At 37.0% G+C, this 18,472-nt stretch overlaps 1 protein-coding gene across 3 annotated transcripts in view; it reads right to left on the bottom strand.

Moving 5' to 3' along the window:
- Positions 1–18,472, bottom strand: part of FMN2 (formin 2) — a 161,666-nt gene that overhangs the window by 5,298 nt on the left and 137,896 nt on the right. For all 3 annotated transcript variants that reach the window (XM_054822144.1, XM_054822145.1, XM_054822146.1), the window contains one exon: positions 12,117–12,266. In XM_054822144.1, coding sequence (XP_054678119.1) covers positions 12,117–12,266 — 150 coding nt within the window. The remainder of the gene's footprint in view (positions 1–12,116; positions 12,267–18,472) is intronic.

Below are 18,472 nucleotides of genomic sequence, written 5' to 3'. Positions count from 1 at the left end.
ACTGTGTGGGTTTGGGACAGCTCACTGTCTCTTGGCCCCCGTCCTGCTCTCTGCGCAGGAAGATTCAAGTGGTTGGATAGAGCCTCACTGAAGCCAACGTGACCTATACGTATGCTTCTTCAGCAAGAAATATCCTTAGAAATGTAAAGATAGCACACCAAAGGCTCATTGTTATGAGGCTTAGTTTATGACCATGTTAAAACTGGAAGCACGGAGAACCGTATAAATCTACAGCTGTATCTATAAAAGAAAAGTCAGCAGACTGCTGAGATAGAGAGACAAAGGCAATCATTAGCCTTCCACAGTGCTAAATCATAAACCAGCAGAACTGCTATCATTTTCTACAGTGTGCAAGTGTATCTTCTGAAGACTGATCATTCAACTAAATCAGGATTTTATTAAACATAAAATTAAAATAACCTAATGCTTCTAGAAGAGCAAAAGGATGTGTTTTGATATGAACACCAGTACCATTTAAACAGCAAGATCTAGAAAAGCAGATAAAAGGTTACCTTTGAAGTAAGGGCAAGAGTCTTAACTCAGTTGGAAAATAACTTTTAGTTGCCACTGGCAATTTTTTGTCAGCTTCTTAGGTTTTCTGCACTTTCCCTGAATCGTTCTTCAACTTCCCATCCATAAAACTAACAAGATTTAGGCAAAGCCACCTTGCTTCTGTCAACTCATGGCTGATTCAAGTCATACTTCTCACAGTGGCAAACTCCTGCATTCCTTCCTCTTGCTCAGCCTTTTCCTGTGCTACTTCCCACTGACTTCAGTGAGACCCTGATCGATGTGGAGGTGCAAGACAATAACCTAAGAACAAAAGGTGCAAAAGTTGTATGAACGCTAATGGTTATATCAGGAAGACTGGGTTAATTAGTCAACTACGGTGAATTGTTAGAGCTTCATGAAGAAATCAATGGATCTAATTTGATACTGGGAGGAGGGAAGAGGATATTTGGAGAAAACAACACAAGAGCTATGAATCTGTGAGCCTCCCAACAGTCACAAAAGGGGAAGCAACTGCAGACAATGACATACTTCCAGGCTCCAAGCCAAAGTGACACTGCTGCTCTGCCAATGCAGAGCACAAAGAGCTCAAAGAGCATGAAACAGTTAAAAAGACATTCCTAGGAAACGAGTGGGGATCCAATTGTCAGGCCCTGTGTGGAAAGATAGGCTGCAACCAGGGGAGGCTGTGGAAAAAGAGTCTGAGGAAGGTGGGTGTTCCCCACTTCCTGAGAATTATGACCCTTAGGCAAAGGCAGGCATGTGTATAGATTGATTTATTGTTCTGAAGATCTGTTTTTACTTAAACTATTTAGTTCTACGCAACTAATACTTTCTGTTATAGAGGCTGTTTGGTCCCTTTATAGAGCCATTGTTCTTAAGTGCAACCAAATACTGAGAGGCAGGACAGATGCTCAAGGCATGGTATGAGAGTGGGTGAGATGGAGGTGACAAGGGACGTGGTGTGCTCTTGAAGAAGCCAGGTGCTACAGGTGGTACACTTGGTAAGTGTGATGGGAATAATTTGCAAGCTTACAGTGTGCTAAGCTTCTTTGCTAGACTGATGCTTAAACTATCTCACTTCATACTTTTCAACTCCTTCTCAAACTCGCTTTCTTTCAGTAAACTGACTGGTTCATTTGCTATCAACCCCTGTCCCATCTCATGTCACTTCTGGCTTAAAAGGGAGCACATCAGTTTGATAGGAAAGATAACATCAGCTGCATTACCTTTAGCAATTTTTACCTGTTACTTCTTTTCACAAATAATTTCTTGATTTTATCTTAATGAGAACATAATCCTACAAAAACTAGACTTCTCAACCTAGACAATCAGAGAGTTGCTTAACTCTCACTGTAGTAATCTGAAGAGCAGAGGTATTAACAGCAGTGGACACAACATCAGGCCTAGAGCAGGGTGATAAGAGTGTTCGTAACTCAAATCTGGACAAATATATCTCCTTAAATATTAAATTTAGCTAAAGTATTGCTTGCATTATTTCAGAAACGATATACTTCCAAATGGCCCCATCAATAAGAAAATGCGTAGGGAGCATACAACAGTGGGCAATCCATGGATCAATTAAAAAAAGAGATCTACAAATGAATGAACAGTCACTTACAGAGCCCAAGAATTAAAGTCTTGGAATCTGCTACTTAATAAGATTCAGAGAGTTTAATAATTGTCACCCGTAACAAAGTAGTTTCTTATTTCCATCATAGTACAAACTCTTCTCCAGCACTTTCACCTCCTTCTACCTCATATTTATTGCAAGACAAACATATACAAACTATGATTAAGTTTAAAGACAGTCTGTAAGATGAATAAGCAAGTTACACTTTGGCACGCACAGAGGAAAAAGAAACCAGACATCCCTACAAACCCAAAAGACAGAGTATTTTTATCTACCTTCTAGACCAAAAGCCAGCCTGGCCACAACCTTATCAAGGCTTAGAGACTTTCTGTCATCATTCAATCTGTTGAGGGCAGGGAGAGCCACTTTCCTGCCACTACACATTAATAATTTTGTCTGAAGTATCTGTGGCAGACAGATTCATTTCCTACTGGCTCCATCTAGGCTTGGTAGCCTTACACTTCACTAGCGAGCACTACGACATGACAAATGTAAGCACAGTGAGAAGGCTGGAAGGTTATATGCCTTAGATAGTAGAGCTCCTCACAAAAACTTCCATGCTAAACTCAGACAGACATTACTTTTACAGTTTGACAGTACAGTTCATGAAACCCAAAAGACATTTTTCTGCAGATCTTTATATAGTTTTTAACATAAAATAAAGCTGAGACCAATACCCTTTAAGTGCTTATTAGCAGATAAATAAAAGGGGTGTTGCCAAAATATTTTATGTAGTTTTGTCTGGGTTGTAGATAACTTGTTGGTAATAATATTAGTATCTTTACAAATAAAAAAGACTTAAAAAATCCTCAGCAAAAATATCAAGTGCCAGATGTCTTTAAAGACTTCAAGAGCAGAAAACTTTAGAACTCTTTCTTTGAAAACTCTTCCAGAGCAATGTATCTATATTTTATTCTTTGACCCAGTTACTAAAATATTGAAATGATTTTTTGCTAAGGAGTTTCTCTTTAGCAAAAAAACAGAAAGGAAAATTACAATTCCCAACGTAAAAGTTGAGTAAAAAATGTAGAGCTTTTACTTTCATGCCAATAGAGTTGAAGTGATGACATAGATATGATTCAGTAACTGACCGCAAAGACTTTATACAGATAAGCAGCACATTGTAGTGTACCTGGTCTCATCAAACTGACTGATGAAACCTAACCTCTGCCTGCCAACAAAGAGCTTATGTATTAGACTATCTTGACATCCCTGCCAGCTCCTTGCATGGTTACTTCAAGAACCATGGGCCAGACAATGGCCGGCTCAAAGATGCAGTGATTAATCATACTTTGGCTCAGAGGACCAAGGACAAATAGATTAAAGTGTTTTAATCTGGCCACTTTACACAGAGACTAACCTGTAGCAGGACCCTGAGTAAGGTCCCTCCTCTGACAACAGTATAGAGTAGACTTTGGGGAATACATTTCAGATTTTCTCCAGTGTGCATCATGTCAAACAGGCCTAAAATAAGGCTTCGAGGCCAGCCGAAATGAAAATGAGACCTTCCCATTTGCAGAGTCTTACTATAATCCACAACACACTTCAAAATATTCTGAAAGAATTTCAATTCAGAAGTATTCCATTTCCCTCAATTCTATCTGGCAATCATATTCTTAGCGATCTAGGGATTCTGCTCCTATCTGTGCAGAGATGCTCAGATGTGGATAAATACAAAAAAGGATACTGTGTTGAAAAACATTTTAAAAGTTATAACTTTAGCATCAAAGAAAATTTCATCTTGAAAATGTAATGACATAAAAAATGAAACTGTTAAGGGTGGCTATGATTCTAATAAAATGAAAACATGCATATATCCACTTAAATACATTTCCTGACTTCTGCCATCAAATACATTTTTTTTTTCTTCTTGTCAAAGTGGCCAGTATTTCAGGCTATACCTGGCTACCTCCAGGCAAGATGGAAATCACTTTCCTACAGATTTTGCCTATGAAAATCAAGGTTTCTCTAAGAAAAGATAGTCATCACCTTCCATTGTTTTTCTTGGAACTGAAGCCAGGTTGCTCTCAAAGCAGCTGGCTGCATTCTGGGCTATTTCATTAGGAAATTCAGCAGGAAATGATAAGAGAAGGGAACAAGACTAGAGGTGAGGTAAAACTGGTAACATAATCAGCAAGAAAAAGAAAGGAAACTGGCGAGTGAACGGAAATGTGAAACTATGTGTTTGCTGTAAAATATTTTTAAGCAGCAGATAGGGAAAAGAAGGCAAAAAGCAAAAGAACAAGAAAAGTCTTGGTGAACAGACTATGTGGAGAAGGAGACTATTTTAAAGAGGATATGGAAACTTGCCCTGGATAGATGAGTTGCTACATTGGGTATACTGAGGCTACTACGTTGGATAATTGGTAGCTACAAGATTGGCAGTACAAGCAAAGATGAGAATTGAGTAAATAGAAGAGATTACTGGAAAGAAAAGAAAAAAAAAGTAGAAGTCAGCTGGAAAGCCACAGAATTAGAAATCTCCAGTGCAGGACATGGGAAAATAAGAGGCCTCCAACTTTGCTGCATCAGGTGAAAATAATCTTATCAAAAGGTGCCTATTCATAATTATGTAATGACTCAAAATGACTGCAGACACAGCAAGGCTCTTCCCAAAAATGTAAAGAAAACCCCTGACATTAGACTATTCCCTGTACTCATGCCATAAAACATGCACACAGACATTTACTTACACTTAATGGATGTTGTCATTATTATGCCCACTCCATGCACTGGTTTGGCAAACTCTCAGTTACTGAGGAATCAAACATCTTCAGTAGGTCAGGAGCAGTCTGGGTTATAGTAGATTTTAAGTCTTTGTGAGCATCTCAAACTTTTAGGGACTAATATTTTAATGAGAAATGCTGCTCACTTGTAAAACATTACAGTATTTTATTGCACCTGAAATGTCAGTGCAATCACTTTGGGAATGAAAACATTTCACAAGTATAGAAAGCGTAGCACCTCTTATCAAAAATTCTGTTTAAAAATTTTAGTGGTGGAATTTGTTTCACCAATATGCAAATATCTATTGAGTATGTCGGGCTGATTTTTATCATAGGCAAATGTCATTCTTTTTTTCAAGCACTGGTGAACAGGAAAGGGTAAAAAAAACCTGAAAAGATCACTATATGGTAGGAATCATGGTATCCCATCTATACCCTAAACTGTTACACCTGGTCTGACATTACAGCCATGAAAACAGGCTGCAAACTGAGACGATGTTCAGTATCTATCTCCTTTTATGCACAACACACATACTAGGATGCAACATAACGTGCCTGCACAATACAATACCATCACTGCATAAATAAAGAAGAGACTGCTGAAAAGCCCTCTGCTGTTTATGTGGGGGCATTCTGGAAGCTGGCCTCACACAAATCACAAAAACTAGTAAAGATCACAGATTTGGAATTAGTTTTTTACTAGATCCTTCACTTTGTTCAAGTTTACTATTTGTATGCACCGATTGGCTCACAGTTGCAAATGGAAATATTTGTTCCTGCCTTACAAAACACAGTATTACTTAAAAATGTTAAACTAAGGTATTTAAAACTAATTTCCACCAAAGATCCAGATTGAGAAACTTATGTCCAAATGCTTTTATTTTTCACAAACTTTTCCCTCAAAAGCAATGCTAAAAATGAAAGTTACTGCTCTCCTCCCCTAACCAAAAAATGATGGTTTTCATTGGAAAATGGACTAATTGCTGAAAGTGCACAAGGAAGGAAAAAAAAAAAAAAAGAGTACTGAAGTGTTGAGCAATCTCTCTCAGCTGGACAGCAAATTGTCTCTTTGTGAGGCACTGCCTCAAAGGAGTGTTCCTAGCTTCTGAATCTTTGGTGTGTTTGGGCTTCTTTTAAGTAGATTTTCCAATGGCTGTAACAGTATTTTCTGAACAGAAAGCTATTTTATGCAAGCTAAAATTCTGAAATACTCTCAAAAACTGATGATCCTTTTAATTATTCAATTCAAAGTCACGTAAGCTGCATTCTGTTTTGAAATGTCATTATAACTACGAATTGTAAAACCAAACCTACCAGCATGCAACTTAGTTGATTAGAGAGCAATAAAGACATTGAGATTAAAGTTCCCAAGTCAGAAGAATGTATCTACCTATAACTGCTTATTAACGTAACACTTGGAGCTTTTAGTTGGCATTACAACTGCATGCCAAGCAAAATGTGACCGCATGAAACATACTCCACATTTTCATCATTTCCCTCTCATGTTGCCCCTCCATATACATTTTTCTTCTCTTTCCTTCTACCTCTACATTTCTTTGCAAGTGCATATTCCCGTGTCCCTCGATTTCTCACTCTCAAGTCTGACTCACTGGTTCCTATTATAAGCGTTAACAAAATATCCCTTAAATTACTCTGAGAGGACGTTGCTCGTGCTATGGGATTTAATGCCCTCCTCTCCAAGCAGAAGTGGCAGCTTACCAATATGCTCCTCACTGTGCAACGTACAGATATCCAATGCCAGACTTTAAATTGCTCAACAGCAAGTTTTAAATCATCCTGCCAAGGAGTCTGTAGGGAGACATACCAGTCTTTCTGCAGAGGGAGATCAATGAGCTGTGGAGACATGCTGGCCAGGAATCTCCCTTTCATCTAGATATACACAGTGTGACACACCAGGTGCCAGCTTAACTGCTATTCTTACGGGAATGGGCAACTTCTACATTTGAGAGACGAGTGCATTTTTTTTGAGTTTATAGATTATTTTTAATGTGTCAAAGATTTATCGTGGGAGTTAAAGGGTTGAACAAAGTCAGCCAAAAGAAATTCTCAAGCTTAGTGTGATGCAAGATATCAGGGACTTACAGAATTTTACCATCACGTTGATCCTGCTTATGAACTCTCCTCTGCTGGCATCCCTGACACAGTCTGTTCAGTGACGCGTCTTTTCATAAAGGCAAGGGCCAGACTGAGCTTATGAGCAATACATACCTTACGTACACACTCACAGGGCACCTATATCTGTCCCTTTCCCTCTCTCTCTCTCTCCGCCCCCGTCCCCCCTTCACTCTGCTGTCTAGAAATATAACCTTCTTTCCCTTGTTGAGGTAAATCTTTGCAAGGTGGCGCAGGCCCTCTGGAGCAGCAAACAACCTGAAGAAGCAGAAACATGTCCAGAGCTGGAGTGGACAGACGAGTGCCAGCACCTCACTTGTGCCCAGAGAAACCGGAGGGTGGAACTGCGGCCCTGCAAACATGTTTCTGCCCTGTTATCGGCCTGTTTCTAGTAAGATCTGAACTGGCATCTAAGGCCTAATGATATTGGCATTAACCTTTGACAGCAATGGAACTTTTTTGCATAAAAGTTCTTAAAAGACTGACAGCTTTTTGTCACTTTAATGAGCTAGGGTGTAATTCATGGCCGTAAAGATGAAGTTGTAGTCCTAAACATGGATCATTGCTGTCCACACCAATATGAGATTTTCTGATCATTAACTGCATTTTTAGCTACCAAGGATTCACATATTCCATATTTGCCATACCCAGCAGTTTCTTAACTTTTCTTTTCCTTTCTTTTCCTTCCTTTTTTTTTTTTTTTTTTTTTTTAATTGATGACAACTTTTCAAGACTTCCCTCTGTAGGGTTATATTAGGTGTTGCCTCATGAGCTCTTTTATCTTTTCATTCCTAGAACAAGTTATCTTTTCCTGGTTTCTAGGAAAGTGGCAGGGTCTGGGCAACACTTCTGTAGGCTTTTGCTGGATGTCAAGAAAAATTAAAATACTTCTTGGTCTCACAGAAGTGCTAGACTGGAATAGTGCACTTAACATTGAATATCTCTACCTCAGAAATATAAAGAAACCGGGGTGGGGGGGAAATAAAGGCAGAGATTAATGAGAAAAGAGTTAATATATTTATGTCAGTTTCTCACTACAGGAGAAAAAAAGGCACTTGAAGATTGGTAGTGTGATTCCCTAAGAGTTTTCCTAAGAAGGTGAGACTGTCACTGCCGCTGTGCATTACCTGACCGTATGTATTCAGAGAGCAACATGCATCTCAGGGTATGCAGCGACTGAAATACACATATAGATAATAAGGAAGATGAACAGGAAGCTTGCAAGGTTCAAAATCATAGTCTTTTTTTCAAACAACATTGAGAACGTATTAGGGAAAATATGTCAGCTCTTCTTGGCTTTCTTGCTGATCACATGTAAAGTGCAGGCTGTACTGACAGATACCTTTCAAGAGTTTTCAAAGTACTAATGCAAAGCATAGACAACCAGTGACACATTACATATACAATGAAAGGGCAATGATAACAACAACATGTAAAAACTCAAAACATGCCCTATTAAGTTTGGTTGTGGTTTTACTTTTTTGTTGTGGTTTTTCATTTGTTTTTTTTTGGTTTGGGTTTGGTTTTTTGTTTTTGTTTTTAAAGTTGTTTAATCAGAAAGAAGTAACATTACTTTGAAAATTTTCACTTAAAAGGATACATCTTTAGGATAGACATAACATCAGAAATTTCAACCTCCACAAAATATTTTTGAGAACTTTATAAATAACCCAGATAATAACGTCTATTGGATTGCTCCATTTAGCATTGACTGCAGTGACCACAAAAAATAGTACTGTTCAAAAAACCTTTTGGCAGACCTATGCTTTCACTGTAATTTTCAGGTGCATTTTTCTTTTTATTGCTACTGTATTTAACGGTTTGTCATGCATAATTTTCCCTACAGCTGGTATTTTCCAGTTCTGTTTTATTTCAAGTGAGAAAACTGAGTGAAAGCAGTAGAAAACTTCAGAAAAATTAATTTGTTTTTAACTTTACACCATTTTTCTTCTTTTTTTTCCCCTCATCTTCTTGTAAGGAAATACGAAGTCTGACACTTCAATGTTTATCTTTTGCATATAAATGCCTGGCAAACCAATATACAAGTTGAAATGCTGAGTGAAAAGTGTTTAAAATAAGAACTGGCTTACTGCTTTCTTTAACACATACACTTTTAATCTATCGGTAACAAAAAGTAGTACCACCTTAGGAAATACCATCTATGAAAAGCCGTTGGGTAAATTATTGTAAAACAGTGTGACTCTCATTTTGCAGAGACTAAATAAGGAACAGCCTCTATTAACAAGCAATTCCTTTCCCTACACAGTCCATATGGAAACTGGGATATAAAATATTCTAGAAACACTGCCCACAGCATAGAAGTTTATTAAACTAAACACTACAGTGGAGGGAGAAGTGGCAAAAAAGTCCCAAAACCAACCAAGAGGTGAGAAAAAAAGATGATCAAACTAAAAAAGAAAAGGGAATTAAGTTATACATATTAAAAATAATGATAATGATTAAAGTATGTTTCATGAGGCAGCAATCCGGTAAATAATTCACCAAAGGTGGCACAGAGCAATACTTTAAAAAGTGTCACTGTATCTGTCGCTTGATTTTGCCACCAATGAAAAACTACAGAAAATTACTTTGACCATTAATGTTCTAGTCAGCTCTTCAACTTTAGCAGCAGAAAAACTTTCAAGAACATCAACTAAAGAGCAAAATGTAGTTTCTTGAAATAATAATGTTTATTTCAGTGGCAATAGACAGATTTTAGATTCCTGTCACCTACAGATCTGTTGATCTAGGCTGACATTTTGAAAACCATTATGTTGTACATTCTTACACCTTTGGGCAACACTTATTTTCCCATCAAGATTTTTCTCCTTTGGCTTCTCAATACCAAGACACCTTCACATCACAGCATCTTGTCTTTCACTAAGAAAAGTGGAAATGTAAGATAAAGAAAAAAGCCTAAATGACAGCTTCAGGTATCAGGTTGAACTATGATCAGAGGCAAAATATTTTCTGCTTAAAAGTTTGATAAGACAGTTGTTTTACCAAAGAAGAGTCTTCATTTTGGGGAAAATTATTCGTCTTGCTTGGAAAATTGTTACTCTTGTTACCAATTCGGCAAAAATATTTTAATTCCTAAATGGCAATGAAGAGAGCTTGACTTTGCCAGACCTGAATCAGCACCATGCCAAACTTGATTCTAAGAGGTGAGCACAAACCAAGACATCAAAGGTTTCCAAAGTTTAAACCCTGCCTCAGTTGAACAAACAAAATCTTTAAAGAGGAAGATTTAAACTTGATGAGACATGTCAAAATTAAAATTCAAAACAAAAATCTACGTGTGATTTTCAGGATGGATCGTTTTCAGTCTTAATCTCAATGACTTCCTGGACTGCAGGTACGCAGCCTTGTCTGTCCCTCTGGGAAAGTCTCCTTCATCCCATCAGCTCCGAATCTGGGTTTGCGTCTCTCTGCTGTTCTTCCTAGGGATGTCCCAGTTTTCTTTCCCACTGCAGGCCCTTTCTCACTGTCCTTTCCCTTCCCTGTCACATCCTGCACTAGAGCCATTTCTTAGCTTATATACGTTACGTTCCTTTCAGGCTAAAAACACCCTTGTCCTAGAAGGCACCAGCTGGCAGCCACTTTTTTTCTCTGCTGCTTCAACACATCCTCTTAGCATACTCATACATTGAGCTGAAAGAACTAAATGATTGTATTGCAATCCCATTCTTCTCTTAAACTTTAGATGTATAAGAAAAATAGGAGGAAGAGGTTTTGTGCTTGTTTAGTTATTGTCTCCTAAAGAAAAACACTTTGCAGCGGGACTCCTCCAGAGAGTTTTTGTTTGTTTGTTTTTAGAAAAATAGCCCAGTTTTTTGGAAAGGACAGGATATTTTTCTCAAATCCAGTTCTATAAAATATACAAGATTAGATTAACCTGTATCAAGTTGGCAGCTAAATCCCCGAATAGAAACCCAAAGATAGTATTTAACTGTCAACTCGATTCCAAAGAGATATATTTAATTACATAAAATTAATTCAGACAGTCAGTAAAATGAAATAGATCCCCAGAGAGCGGCTCTACTGTGCTAACATTTGCACCACACTCTTGCAACAGGAGCAGAATCTAGTTTTCTTAACCGTGACGTTGCTCCAAAATGTATCCACTTATACTAAACATATATGGTATACATGATATTGATCATATAGGTGCCTAAGGAAAGTTTTCAATGACTTCTTAAGCCACTAATCTGGTGTCTGTGACAATTACATAGGGCAAGTACTCTTGAAAAAGAGGCCTGTTCTTGTCAAGGTACCTAAACATAGATTGATATCAATCATTTCATGAACATAAAGCTTCAGTCCTGTTAAGGTTCAGAAGTAGCTTCATTATCGGTATACTGAGGTCACTCAAGTCGCTAACAGATGCAGAATTATATATCAGTGATTACAGTTTTCATGTTTGTGTTTTATTTGTCCTTATATGGCATTTACTACTTTTTAAACAACTGATTAATGCTTGGCATCATTTTTATAAACAACGGGTGAGCACAATGCAATACCTGCATGCAGATGAAAGCGAACTTCATGGCTCTTCTAATACATGGACCAGCCGGTATGGATAATTTTTCAAAATTGCTATCTCATTTCTTTATGTCTTATATACCACACATACTCATGTCCTGTGCTGTGATTTGCAATATGGCTCAGTCTGAGTCTTTTCCTAATGCAGGATCAATTTACTTTTTCCTTCTGTCTTCCTACTTTCCATTCCTTTTTCCCCAACTTCATTGGACAAATATTTCAATATCTCATGTCTTGACTCGTTTCCACTAAATATGCTAATCAACTTTCAGACCTGAAACAAGTCTGCTATTGCTTGGATTCACAGTGGCATAGTAGTTACATGCTTTACCAAAAATGTCATTCAGGTAATGGACCTGAAAAACTTTAACACAAACTGATATTAATGTCCCATTCAAAAATTATAACAATTAGGAGGAAAAAAAATCCTTTAAAAAAAAAAAAAGTACTGAGAAAAGTCCAAAAGGGATTCAATAGGTTGTGTGCTAATGAAGTGAGGCTGACTGGTTTCTGTGCCATTGCTCCCAATAACATTCTCTGAGAAAAGCCTTTGAACAAACAAACAAATGTACCTTTCTTGAAGAATAAGTTTGTTTTCCTTCTTCCAGAAGTCTTTGAAGTCAGAACTGAATTCATGCCAAATACTGAAGAAAGAATGTGGGGACACCTCTTTCTCTCCCATTTTTGGTTTCATACAGAAATAGGCTGCAGTTTCCAAAAAGCTGTCAAAGAAAACAAAAATGACAAATGTTCCAGTACCCACTGATGCAGATTTTTTTCCCCTTCCTTAACACCGACATGGTATTTAATTATTCTTGGTAGCAGAACTAAAATAAAAGAATATAAAAACATAACAGTCTGAGCTCTTCGTATAGAGATAGATACACAATATAAGATGATTCTTCAGCAAAGTTGGGATCTGGCATTTATCATAGGTTCTGTTTTTGACCAAAGTATTTTCCATTTCAAAAGCTAAAATGATGCACTGTCCAGAGCCCTGAAAATCCAGACATCCACACCTTCCTATGTACTGCTTTTCTGTTGTGTTTAAAACTCTTTTCAAAACACAGAGTCAAAGCCTGTAAAGGACTGAAAACAAAGTTCTTCAAGTTCTGTTAGATTTATACTACAACACAACAGGGTAGATGGCTTAGGTTGAAGCCTACACAGAAATGTTAAAACTCAAACCTGCTGTCTGCTAAACAAGAAATGATGCAACATAAAACTGGGCCAGGAGCAAGTCTGCTGGAAAACAGGTGCCCATCATGACTCCACCACAACGATCTGACAACCCCTTCCTGAGCACAGCAAAAGTAAAGTAGCATATTAAACACAAAAGCTACACCTCAAGTAAGAACTGCTGTTGAAATGCAAAGGTCATATTTTCAACACTGAGTGAGGACTGTGACTGCAACTAAATTTAACAAATTTCTGAGTTTGAATTGCTTCTATTTTGTTTCAAGTTTTAAAATATGTAGGAATGTTATAGGAAGCTATGGTAGAATTATTTCAAAAAATTAATTGTTTGATTAACTATTACTCCATTTTATTTTTTGACTTATGTTTTGTAAATACTGGAGCTTTTAAGAACATTTTTCTCATTTTAAGCTCAACACAGAAGCCTCTGGAGAATTGGTTATTTTATGAAAAATTTTATGGAAAGCTGTCTCTTGAAATATAATTGTAGATGCTTTGTTCACTGATCTACTACTACTCATCGACCCCTATGATAATTTTCTGTGAAACACACATCACGGTTTAAATCACTTAATTACGGGAAAAAATGCAATTCCAGTTAAATAGATGCAAATGTCATTTTAGTCACAGAAATTGTATCTTCATTCATGGATTACTGTAACTGGAGATAGAGTGCTTTCACAGTAGTTATAATTTAAAGTATTTAATAGTGACAATAATATAAAAAGATTCAACTATTCAGAAGGGTCAACCTCAAAGTCTCTGTGAAACTGTTTGTCCTAGTTCTCAAAACTCAATACTCCAGTTGTTTTCCCCAACATGAAAAATAAATGTCTACGTAAATTGTCCTATTTCTGAATAAAAAAAGTCTATAGCTTAAAAATTTAACATCAGTTTACCAATTAAATTCTACACACTTTTTCGTATAATTTGCAATTCATTTTTCCGTCTGCTGCAACAAAATGAAGCTGTTGAGCAACGAAGATGCAGCACAGAAAAATATAAAAGACAAAAATATCCTCACTTTTTAACCCATTGTGTTGATACTCTAATGCCACCTTACCTGAGTGTATCATTTCTTCAGTCTCTCAGTTAGCCTAGCGTGGCACTCTGTTCTGCAAGTCAGTGCTTGGTTAATAAATAGAATGTCTTTTTTGTGGCTGGGTATTGTTGTGTTTTTTCAAATGATTTATAGATGAGTGATACTACTGATTAAACTAAAAAAAAATAATAATAATCCATTCTACTTACCTATTTACATTTTTCCCCACAGTTTTATACTGGGGAAAATATTTATCATCTATCCTGTGGTCCCACAGAATCACTCAAAAATAATATCCCTGATATTCATCAGTCAGCTGCACTATATTTTACACTTTTTATCTACTTTCACATATTTTCAACTTTTTGCAAGACTGCAAACATATCAGGGAGATCTTTTGGTTCTCCTACCAGCCCCTTCTCCCAGACTTACAGCTCTGGACCTGGCTAGTGGGGATGTCATATAAAAGGCTCATTTGACTTTTCAGAATGAACGATGACAACATTTTTGAAAGAATATGAGGAATACTGGACAAGAGAGAAATCTGGAGACATCAGCTGAGTCAATGGCTTACTTTTAAGGAAGCTCTTTGAATGTAAGCCATTAATGATTTACAGAACATAGAAAGATCAGAAGTTCAAATAAGAAGCCTTGTTATGTGAAATGTGTCTTCAAACCATTCTGCAAATGACAATAATGTAAAAAGAATTTGACGGTGAATGGTGATCTTAAGTAATGCTTTTAAATTTGAGGTAACGAGCTATAATTCCCTCACAGGAAAACGTCCCAAGAAACAGGAAGCCAAGACAAAATGAAAATCATGCTGTACAGGAGAATGCTTAAAAAAATTCATAAACAGCACTGACATTTATTGGAGACACAAAGGCTTCCATTACTCTTTAATTACTCCAACTATCCTCTGGGAGCAGGAGGACATAACCAATGTTTTTTTTTTCTCTGGTGACTGAAAATCTCCCTGAGGGCCACTTGTATAACCAGTACCACCTTACACACGCATACAGATGTGTCTAGCAGCTATAGCTTAATTTCTAGGTTTATAGAGAGAAGCGAAATAGCCAGGTTGCTTGCCTCCCTGGCAGTTACTTTGGGAGGTATGGGAAATAAGCTGTTTGTGAAATGTGAAACAACAGCAGCGTAGCAGGTTGTCATTGTTAATACATCACACCTTTCTAATGCCCGGTAACAACGCACAAGACATCAGCTGCAACACAGTAAGACTTCAGGGCACAAATCTCCATGCATCAAACATTTTTTCTATATAAGCAGATCAAACAGCCAAGACAGTTACTATATTTTTTTTCAACCAGAGAGGTCTACCCTTATTTAGCAGTTAAGTCTCTTAGAGTACATTTAGAAGACATATGGAAACCTGCTTGCTATACATTTGATGCTGTCATTTTTGTAGTACAAGACAAAGTGGCATAATTCACACATGAAAGACAAAGAAAATAAAGTGAATCCAAATGCATCAAATAATAAAACATGCACATCAATAAATCCTCTATATTACCACTCTCTTTAAGTATCTGATTTGGAAGTGTTTACATACGTCAAACTAGACATATCTCAAAGCTGACTCCAGGAGGGGACACGGATTTTAAATACAAAGAGAAATTGGGATGACATCACCATAACCCCAAGACCAGATATCGTTTTTTCAGACATCAGCCAGGCAACAAATACCTTTTCTCTGGTGCTTTTCAGTGGGGCAGCACATTCAAATTTTCCTGTTGATCCTTCAGTCGATTTTGAAACAAAACGTCTGCAAATACCATCGATACTGTTCCTGACTATATGTGCAGGCACACAGACATTTTGAATCAAATAAGGAACTAGAGTTCAGAAGGCTTTTGTTCCTATACCCACATTAATTTCTGCATCATACAAACGTTGGGAAACTCATCTGACCTCTCTGGATTTGATTTCACCTCTCTGCAAAACAAAACGTTTATTGCCAAACAGGTATTGCAAAGCTTGTTTAGTGTCCGTTTCTCAAGTGAAAAGGTTCTTAGTTTTCTGTACTCTTAGCAAGTGTCTCAAAAGAAAAGAATGTGCATTAGAGAAGAGATAGCGGTCATGGAAGAGGGAAGGAAGGGCATGTGAGTTATTTTCAGGGATTAAAAGATGTAAAGGAGGTCACTGGCTTTGCTTCAAACAGCCTGACTTTTCAAGCATGATTAAAAATCAGGCAGTGATGTTCACACCACTATCTTACCCTGACACGGCAAAAGCCAGAATTGTTTAAACAGATTTCAGGCTGGGTTTCATATCCCTCATGCTGGCCCTGACAGAGAATTAAATAACATTATATCTCTCAAAACAATGGAAGAGTTGCTCATCCCTGACAAGTAAGGAAATAAGATCAAGAAAGATGGTTAGTTCCTTTTCTCCTTTTCTCATCTTCTAATTTCCTTGATTCAAGTGTTTGTGTAATTCAGAAAAGTCACTGCAGACTGAGATGACTGAACTTACTGCTTACTCAAATGTGGAAAGTTGATGAATGAATCACTGGACTTTTCTGTGTGCTCCCTTGGGTACAGCTATGAGACTATGTAAATGAATTTTCTATTTGGAGAGAAGGAAGGAATGGATGCACTAACAGCCAAACCAAATTTAATCATATGAGAAAGAAAAGAAGCCATTCACATTGCAAATGACTCATTGACAGCATTTCTAGCTAATAGATCTGATCCATTAGGAATATTTTAATAGCAGCTATGGATTATTCAATTTTTTCCATTCCATTCTGAAGCCAGTTTGCAAGTAGTTGCAGACAATGATTCAGATTCAAGTCTCTTGTGTGCAAATCATTGGCCAGTTTATAAATATGTATAACATATGTTTGTACACATGCATGTACGTATGTGAATGTATGCAGTAGTCAAGCAAAAAGAGAGGGTGAGGAGGCAGACCAGCTGGCAAGTACAAAAATACTTCTTTTGCTAAAAAAACCCAACAAACAAACCCCCAATAAGGAGACAAATCAACAATGCTAAGCAATGGACAGCAGCAGTTTCATCTCAGCATCCTTTGATCTGGCTTCTGTGGCCAAATAGCAAAGTAACCATAGGTACAGACATGCCCTAGCAGACCTTTCTGAGAAACACACGGGCATCTGGTTTCCCCTTACAGCAAACTACATCGCCTGCAACAGTAAAGATTTGTTTCAATGTGGATTTAAAAGCAGAAAAAAAGTATTTCTGCAATTCTGCACTGTTTAACAGATTACATATTTTGGTTGAGGATCAAACCTGGATATTCTTGACTACTTAGGTTTGGCTTTATAAATTGTTAAGCATCATTTATGTACATTTGAGATTAAGAACAGGTAGCCTTAGTGGTGGTACTGTGTTAGTTTTGTGAAGCAGTTTTGTTTCAGAAGCAGTTCTGAATCAGGCAGGAGCTGCTAAGGTACATTTTAGTTTGATTAAAGTCACAAGTAAAATTTAGGACTAAGCATATTCTACCAAAAGAATAAAGGTAAAAAAAGGAGAAAAGACTATATATGCTTCTTACTACTTTAAATCTGACATGAGCTACATTTAATGCCAAACTGAGTTAGCAGGCATATAAGACTGTAAAGAGTGTTGATCCTGAATTGATGACTACATAGGGAAGATAAGTACAGTATACAGGTAACATCACTTGCTTCCTGGAAAAGCTAATCATATGAATTGTCATATTAATTTTGGGGTTTTTCTTATAAAGAGGAAAAGCCTTTGTATGTATTTTCATTGTATTTTCAACATCTGAAAGCATTAATGAGACTTAGTCTTAAGACAGAATGCCAAGCAGTTCAACAAAGTCACACAAAATTATATAAAATGAAACAGAACCAGCATCCTGGTTATTGAGATAGCACAAGGCTGTGATGAAGCTTAATACGCACAGAATCCTAAGCAGCCTCTCATTTTCTATTGACATGTTTTGTTGAAGGTCCTCTTTGCACTATAAATCACTTTCTTCACCTTTTTCTTTAAAAAAAAATAATATCATTGCCTCTCCTCAGTGCTATCCCTTGTTCTGCATAATTAGAAGTGAGAAAATATAAAAATAAACATGGGTTCATTCAAAATATCTAGTACTTAAATATTGATAAGAAAATTCTTGGGGTCCTTCCCCCACCTTTTTTTTTTTTTAAGGAAGAAAAGTATTTTTCTTATATTAAAAAGAAAGTTGAGATAATATGCCATCTTAAGTCAGCTGTCAGAATCATGAATCTCTTCTTTCATTTGCCAATTTATATTGTGTAACTATGGATTTTGTAATATTGTTCCTTAGAAAACAAAAGTCTCAAGAGATTTTTCCTTTCCTCTTAAAAAAAAACCTGCCAAACATTTGCAATGTTTTGAATCCTAAGTCATCTCCCTCATCTCTAGTCCCTTGCCTCCTATAAATTCATATTAAACAGAAAAGTGTTTTATTGCTCCAACTAGATAAAAAAATAACAGCTTCAACAAGACCAACAAAAACCCCTCTACCTTCAAGGTACCATTTTTTCCCCCAGCAAACGTCCAACAAAAAGCATCCAATGTGAAGAACAGGAAAATATTTTTTGACAGTCTAGTCTACCTTGTTCATGAGAATTTAGATCCAGCCCAATACCAGGAATGTTTTACAGCTTTAATATTCATCATCAATGATCTAGATTATCAGTTGTACACATTG

Source organism: Grus americana, chromosome 3 (assembly GCF_028858705.1).
Source record: "Grus americana isolate bGruAme1 chromosome 3, bGruAme1.mat, whole genome shotgun sequence".
Lineage (NCBI taxonomy): Eukaryota > Metazoa > Chordata > Aves > Gruiformes > Gruidae > Grus > Grus americana.
This window is presented reverse-complemented; position numbering and strand designations above follow the sequence as displayed.